General features: G+C 37.3%; 1 protein-coding gene across 6 annotated transcripts; it reads left to right on the top strand.

The window, feature by feature from the left end:
- Positions 1-493: 493 nt before the first annotated feature.
- LOC113695093 (pentatricopeptide repeat-containing protein At5g15010, mitochondrial) lies at positions 494-6171 on the top strand. 6 transcript variants are annotated; one of them, XM_027214059.2, is made up of 3 exons: positions 494-2740; positions 3947-4158; positions 5868-6171. In XM_027214059.2, exon 1 carries the CDS (start codon positions 814-816, stop codon positions 2644-2646), a length of 1833 nt encoding a protein of 610 aa, XP_027069860.1. In that variant the 5' UTR covers positions 494-813; the 3' UTR covers positions 2647-2740; positions 3947-4158; positions 5868-6171. The 6 variants fall into 6 exon arrangements, with proteins under 6 accessions (XP_027069860.1, XP_071911841.1, XP_027069859.1 ...); XM_072055740.1 differs by having other exon boundaries at positions 5479-6171; XM_027214058.2 differs by having other exon boundaries at positions 5307-6171.
- The last annotated feature ends 2371 nt before the right edge of the window (positions 6172-8542 follow it).

Raw genomic sequence — 8542 nt, 5'->3', positions numbered from 1 at the left:
AAAATTTTTTTAAGAAAAATTAATCAAGAAAAAAGAAAAAGTGAGAAATTTGCTAAACTAGAAAGTTGAAACCAGTTTGAGTACCCAGTTTATTGATCCAAACTCATTTTGCTTTCTTTCCCCGCTTGTCCCTAAGCGAAAAAACCCTTATACAGTTTTTTAGTTTAACAAAAAAAAAATTCCTGATTAATTAGTTATTCACATGCTATTAACTGGGTTATTATTATTGTTTAAATTTTGCAATTTTTTTATTCAATTTAATGAACACTTGACTGTGCATTACTATATTCCATCGATAATTAGGGAGAATCTGTCAATTTTCCTTCATCCGCTTCAAATTGTAAACACCGGGGATCACATTTGTTTGTGTCGAATCTTTAGGCACTAAAATTACATAGATGCCAAACATTGGGGACTAGATCTGTTTTTTACGAAACTGGAGAACAAAATTACATATATACCAAACATTAGGTACCAAAACTGCAGTTTTTCCTAGAACTGCCGTGCGGCACCTTAAATCATAAAAAGTACGATTTATTTTTATCCAAACCGGATGTTGCAGCAAATTGGCTTCATGTCCAGGGTTTCACAGCTTGATGGATGAAGTCCGTACTGACAACTAATTCGGTAAAAAGGAGCAAGTTGATGCTGTGATTGCTCAAACTTGTAGCCTGTAGGTGTAGTGGTTTGCGGGTCTATACTTCATAGTTGCATTTCTTCTTTCAGTCATTTTCTCAAACATCTTATGCACGAAGACGCCTCTTTCATTTTGTCATCCTTGTGAAAATTGGAACTTGGTTCATTTCGAAAACCATGTGGAAATGCAGAAGAAGATTCACTGCATCGTCCTCCTTCCTTTGGTCCTACGGCAGTTTGAGTACTCAGTTACCAAAACATATAGTTGTTGCTAAGCCAATTGATTTACTTCATCAGCGTTCTATTCGATTCGCACAAAGTCCTCAATTTTTAAGAAATCCCTTGAGTTTTAATTCCTGTATTTTCCCACTCTTTTCCTCCTCTGTTAGCTGGTCGTCCAGCACAAAATTCCCAGACTCCCATTCTCGACATGGTGCTGAAGACGATGATAATGATAGCATTGGAAATGAGGACGAAGATCTTTACAATAATGAAGAAATGGATGGTAGCAAATGTCAAAAATCCACTTTAACTGATTTACGGGATGTAGAAACCTTAATGACTATTCTGGAAGAATCGAAAACAAGCAGGTCTGTGATGAAGAACAAACTCGAGCATTGTGGAGTTACAGTTACATCTGAGTTGGTGGTGGAGGTGCTGTCTCGGGTGAGGAATGATTGGGAAGCAGCATTTACTTTCTTCTTGTGGGCCAGCAAGCAGCCGGGCTATGCACATTCCTTGAGAGAATACCATTCAATGATATCTATACTCGGGAAAATGAGGAAGTTTGATACTGCATGGGGTTTGATTGATGAAATGAGAGTGAGAGGTGGAAGCACAGGTACTCCACTTGTGACTCCTCAGACTCTTTTGATTATGATCAGGAAATACTGTGCTGTTCATGATGTGGCTAAGGCAATTAATACTTTTTATGCATACAAACGGTTTAAATTTGAAATCACAATTGAAGATTTCCAGGATCTTTTATCCGCCCTTTGTCGTTACAAGAATGTGAAAGATGCTGAGTATTTGCTTTTCTGTAACAAAAGTGTGTTTCCTTTGAATACTAAGAGCTTTAACATTATCCTCAATGGGTGGTGTAATGTTGTTGGTGATTTACGAGAAGGAATGAGAATTTGGAGGGAGATGAAAGCTAGAGGGATTCCCAGAGATGTTTTTTCATATTCTAGTATGATGTCTTGCTATTCAAAATTTGGTAACCTTAAATCTCTGCTCAAACTTTTTGACCAAATGAAAGGATTGGACATTGCACCTGACCGGAAAGTATATAATGCTGTGATACATGCTCTTGCTAAAGGCAAGCATGTAAAGGAAGCTCGGAATCTCATGAAAACAATGCAGGAGAATGGGATTTCAGCAAATGCTGCTACATATAACTCACTGATCATGCCTCTCTGTAGAACCCGTCAAATAGATGCAGCTCGAGAGATCTTTAACGAAATGACAGAGAAGGGCATGCCCCCTACTGTTCGGACTTATCATGCTTTCTTTCGGATTTTGATGACAGGGGAAGAGGTGTTTGCGCTCTTGCAAAGCATGAATGTGACAGGTTGCCAACCAGGCCATGACACATATATAATGTTAATTAGAAAGTTTTGTCGCTGGCGCCAGCTTGATAATGTTTTCAAACTGTGGACTGAAATGAGAAATAATGGACTTGATCATGATCGGAGCTCTTACATTGTGCTGATAAATGGACTATTTTTGAATGGAAAGCTTGAGGAGTCATACCAATATTATCTAGAGATGAAAAAGAAACATTTATTACCAGAACCTAAGATTGAAGAAATGCTTCAGGCTTGGCTAGCAGGCAAGCAAAATGATGGGAGGCAAATTACACACTTGAAAGACAGTCAAGAAGTCCCTACTAAGCTAGAGAATAAAGCCAGACATAAACCGAAAAAACTTGATGGCAAAAGAGATTTCTTCCATCAACCTGAAGGGAAAATGACCACGAGAGAACATGGTTTCTCATTTTGGAAGGATTAAGTGAATTTGGATATTATGCATTATGCCATCAATTCTTGGCTCTGCTTGATCATTTGGCTATTATCAAATTCAAATACTGCCACAAAATCTAAAGGTAAGTGGGATACTTATCAAACTTGCATTAGCTAAATCTTTTTATGTTTCTTCAGTTCCTTTTGAAAGAGCTAAATTGCTGATAACTTAAACAACCAGGAAGATTATGTTTCAGGGCTAATATTTTGTGAAAAAAATGATAAATTTGTTATTTAATCTTTACACCAAGTTAATTTAGCTTGTATTAAGTGTCTGTGCATGTATTCTCATTGCAACTGATATAGCTGTGCATGGATTTCTCATAAGACCCTGAAAAGTAGAACAGCTGAGTTAACAGAAAGTTGAGGTAGCTTTTATATATATTTTTATTTATTTATTTGGTGGCAATAAACTTAGCAAGTATGTTGTAACGAGAAGGTTCCATATGTTTATTGAGGCAAAGAGTAGGAAAACTGAAAAACACACATTTAATTATATGAAAAAAATTAAGGCAGATTCATGATTGAGATGACAAAGAAAAGGGTTTCTTGCTGCAGATCTCACTTGACCAAGAAAATGCATCATACAATTTGGTTCGATATTATTTTCTGTTATCAATCAGGGTCTCTTTAATTTCAGCTTCTTTTTTGTTGCCTTTGTTGGCACCTGGAATAAAAATTTAACAGGAAGTTAGTCACAAGGCTTATCGCAAAAAGATAGTACTATAGCCCAATAAGTTGTTTCAATAGACAGTCCTGGGTTAGTGGGCTGTGCTTGAAATCTGGTATTGCCTTTCCTGCTGAAACAAAGAATTGTCTATGAGTTACACTTTTAATCGGTTTCTAAAGAGAGTTATATTCATCAAAGGAGATCCTTCTAGTTGGTAATTGTATGACAGACTGTAAATCCTCTGTGGACCTACGTTTTTCATTCTCAGAAAGTCACTTCCTTTTCCTTTTAATATATGTTACAACTTGTAATTTGTACCCGAAGAAGACAGGAAAGGATGAAAGTAATCTGATGGCCTGTTACTCTACTTAATCAGGAAAAGAAAGAACCCAATAGAATTTTCTTAGCTTCTTTACTGTTCTCATGTGGTGGTAATTTACTGCAGCTCTTTATAGAGGTACATTTAGGTCTTTTCTACTACTTAATTGCATACAAAAACATTCTGCACAGTCGAATCCATGTAATTCATGAGTTACTTTTCTATTTTTCTCCTATATGAGCAGTAATTTTACAAGTTATTTTCAATTTAACACCAATTGTTGTTATTGGTCTGGATCAGATACCGTTGCTTTTGGTGAGGATATAGACTTATTAGTCCTAGAACTCGCATGCAACCATTTATGCAAGACTTGAAGTACAAGCTGCATAGGACTATCTGGAGTTTACAAGACAAATAAGGCCATGGTTGTTGTTTGGCTATTCAGTGGAAAATAGGCATCACATAAAGGTCAACCTGCTGGAGGGTCATCTATGATTCCTGAATAAATCAAGGTTAGCTGAACACTTAAAGCATTCATTTCTGTTTAGTACAGATAGTAGAGAAAATAGGTGTCCAAAGTGTGTGTTTATCAATGCACTTTGATTAGTTGGATGTATGTTTTATAATTGTACTTTGCCAATTAAAAATTTCCGGGTGCCTCGGGTTTCTGATTTATTCAGTTCTCTAATATTTCTAAAATAATGTCTGGGCCATAGCAGTAAAGTTCTGTTGTCTTGAATAAATATATGGGAAGGTTCTATAAACTTTGGATTTGAAATAGAAGCGCGCTCTTTCATGCAGCACCAAACCAGGTTGGATGCATAATAGATGTTCAAATTCTTATTTGTTGATTTTTCCTGAACAAGATGACCGGATGAATGATAATAGGATGGAATCCCCCTTCCCCCTCTCTGCACCTACCGGGTTCCTTGATAGAAGAAGAGGAAGATAGATTTTAGATTTTATCAATTTTGTTGAGAAATGCAACTCATCACAATACACTCCATTGAACCACCACACACAATAACATAATCCTGGAGCTCTGACTGCTTCAAGGTTATTGTAGAACCTTATGGCTAAGGAGACTTAGTATTTAAGCTAATACAATAGCTAAGAAATTGAGGACTAAGTTGACTCAATAGGGACGTTATTCTGTATTTTTCTGAAATTACAGTTATACTCTCAATCTATAGAACTCAAGAAAACAAATTGTTCAATAATTGACGATAAACACCGCTTGACATAATTACCTATTATGGATACTCTGTCTGCCCTAAAGCTTTTTGTTAAATTATGCACTCTTAGTAGTAGGCTTTGATAAGGTTGTTACTTTTCTGAACACTGCACAGCTGCTGCACCACCTGTACAAGGTGTAACGTAAGATATAATTAGGATAATATATTGTGACAACAATAATGTTAGTAAATGTAAAACATGCATAGTCTAGTTTTTAGAACCTTGAGATAAGTATATTATTGTGCATACCATCTGTATGTATGTGATTAAGAAAGCTAATTATTCATCACCACAAAGCTACCCTCCTGCCTTGTCTTATTCTTTTCAAAGAGGTTTTTTGGTAACAGAAGCAGTCTCTGCTCTTTGATTAGTCTCAGTTGCTTTGTAGAATCATCTTTTGGTCTGCTAACCTTTATCTCAGCAGAGCCTATGGGGGTTAATTTGTGCAATCTCAACCATACATTTTGCTGAAGTGTGTACTCATTCAGAGCACCATCTCTAGAACTGGACGCTGTGGTTTCCTTTGTGGTTGATCATTTATGAACTACTATGACACCTGGCTAAATGAATCTCAGTCTCTGCTCTGTACTCCACAGCCAAGACCTTAGAGAACACCTTCCATTCCCAGTCCAGGTGTAAAACAATGCTTTTGAGGGATGTTTTGCTACTGGACATGTTTAGCTTGCAGACTGACTATGATCTTGAAGCCAAGCCTTCACCAGTGCATGAGATGGTTTTTCTTGCAAGTTCTCTGTGGTAACGTTGGTAATGCAGCTCAATTTAGTATACAACTCAGTGGATCTGTGGGATCAATAATCCATTTAGGTGTCCTCAGGTGGCATGCATTTTCAGTTCCTTGAAAGTGGTGAATGTCATACATGATAATAGGTCATGGTGCATGAGTTTGCTGAATTTGTACTGAATCTTTTCTTACCCACAGATGCAGTACAAAAAGTTGTAGCTATTCATTTACTTTCATTTGCAGTATCCCTGATGGACTTGATGGAAGATTGACGCTCGTTGTAAGTATTCTGTCAATCCTGGATATCACATTGCAGAGGACTGCTTACTGTCTTCTAGTCAATGCCAACATCTCAAGTCCTTCCATCTGTGGGTAAATTTATCTTGTCACTACCTATTCCCCTCTGGTTCAAATGCTAAATTTGGTATTTTTTGGTCCAGGTTGCCAGATTAGTGGTAATTTGTTTGATAGGTGCATTCTTATTAATTGTTCCTGTTTGTTACTAATTAAATGTAGCTGTTGAAACTGATTTTCATCTGTTCCTCAACTGCCCTCTCTCCAAAATTTATGGAGGGCATCCACGCTAGGATTGGATTTTATTGAGGATCTCCAAAGCTTGTGACTGATAGGTTGCTAGTGTGACAGATAAATGTTCTCTAATTTACTCTTTCATTTTCCCATGGCAAATGTGGTCTTATAAGATGTATGGCAACAAGAAATCTGGTTAACCAACTGGTTACCGAGGGTTTTCAAGCCGGTTCTTTGGGAACCACTTCTGCGTATGACCTACCAAGTATTTGGTGAATGGCACGAGTTAGTTATTAAATATTTTTCATGGTTAGAAAGGTCATTGATCTGGAAAAATTCAACCAAAGAAGTCATTCCGCCAATTTCTACCCGATAAAACAACAGTTTGAAGGGGCCTTTCAATCGGACAAATATTCTTCGATGGGCAAAAATGTCCAAAAAAGAACTGGGACAATGAGAAACCCCGAGAGATTGAAAGAGGTGAAAAATCAGTTCACCTTGGCGACGAAATTTCCTAGCACTTTGATGACATCCAAGCTGACCTAATTTCTAGACCAACGATGGAGCCATAAATCCATTTGGACACCCAACCGAACTTCTATAATTCAAAAAACAAATTCAAAACAAGAGACACTCTTTTACCATCAATGTGCTTATCAAAATAATAAACACCCATTTCATTCAGGTATTTTCACATGCGGATAAACCCAGAACAACTTGATGATTAAACTAACAAAGTTCACCATTTTTCAGCTCATGAAATGGGCGAATTTCTTGATATATTGTTGATATATCAAAACATCAAAAAACCGGTGTTCGAAGGGAGTGGATTCTGAAATAAGGGTCGCAGCAATTGAGAAATTTGGCGTACAAAATTTCAATTTGTTTTTGCTTTTTTTTTTTTTTGGGCTAGACACAGCTTAGGGAATTTTTTTGTTAAATGCTTCCAGTTGCCGCAAATGGATGTGTCAGAATGCCGCATCCGAAAATGGATGCAGCGAAACGTAATTGACCATTGATCAAATGTGATCAACAATTGGGTTTTAAATTTGTAGAATTTTTTTTGAATTATGTCGCTGCAAGTAAGAAAATCAACATATAAAAAAATTTTCTAAAATGAGGTGTCAGACATTGCCGCATCCAAAAATGGATGCGATGAACGAGATTGGCCGTTGATCAAGTGCAATCAATGGTCAGATTTTAAACTTGGCTGAAATTTTTTCCAATTTTTGAACAGCTACATGATAAATTTTAGCCGTTGAATGTAATGAGATCAACGGTTTGGTTTTTCCAATACACACGATGTAACCTTAGCGTCAATACAAATGAGGAAGTTTTGCTACAAAAAATACCCCAAGTTCATCAATTTCTCTTGCACCACCCCAATTTTCTCTATTTTCCATCCCCAAATTGTGACAGCCCCACCTCACCCTAAGGCGAACCAAAGGGTTCGGCGGACTGCCTGCCCATCTCTCGCCGGGACTACGGATCTGGAACAAACGGAAATCCTACCAAACGCTCAAAGGAACTTCGAGAAGGTAAACATTCAGAACCCAATTGAGTTGAACTAAAAGATACAGTCAATCTTTGGTACAACGTTCCCACGAAAAAAAAAATCAAAACGAAATAGAAGTGCCACCAGGATTACTAAGCTAATCACACCCTGAAATACTTGTTCCGAAAGATAATACAGTGCTCGAGCGCTACAACGACCGAAAAAAACAAAATGAAGAACAAAAACAAGCCGCAGATGAACAGTGACTGCCACATCACAATCCAACCAAAAACAAGTAAACTTTGTCTAACATGAGAGAATGTACATTCCCAAATATATATGCTACATAAACATGAGGAAACTCTTTAAAATATACATATTAGTAAGTTTACAAGCCGAAAGGAAACATTGTATTAAGATACATTTAGGGTTTCCAACTTGTCGAGGAGCTATACCAAAAGAACAAAAGAATTTCTAACTAGCCTAACTCATTCTTCAAAACATCGAAGTTTCAAAGATTGTTCCCTGTAAGGAAAATAAGGATAACGGAACGGGGTGAGCTAGAAGCTCAGTGAGGTACCAAAAGTATAAACAGTAGAAATCATGAGGAATCACGTTTAGGGCACATATACACATCAAATACGAGAAATGAATGAACACCACAAATTAAAGGATACAGGTGGCTCTCAGGAGCCAACTTCTCGTTGCAATACTTGATCTCACCCTCGTTGACCCTTCGTCAACATTTAATGGAACACACATATCCGTAGACCCCACTTACGCCAAAATCCCGTTCACCAAACATACCTCTTACCGGGCCCGAACGCCAAACAGGAACAGGAATGGTAATACTCGAATATACCGGAAATCCAGAATCTCCAATACCCATAGATTC

Source organism: Coffea arabica, chromosome 6e (assembly GCF_036785885.1).
Source record: "Coffea arabica cultivar ET-39 chromosome 6e, Coffea Arabica ET-39 HiFi, whole genome shotgun sequence".
NCBI lineage: Eukaryota > Viridiplantae > Streptophyta > Magnoliopsida > Gentianales > Rubiaceae > Coffea > Coffea arabica.
Note: the sequence above shows the minus strand (reverse complement) of the source record. Positions and strands in the feature narration are given on the sequence as shown.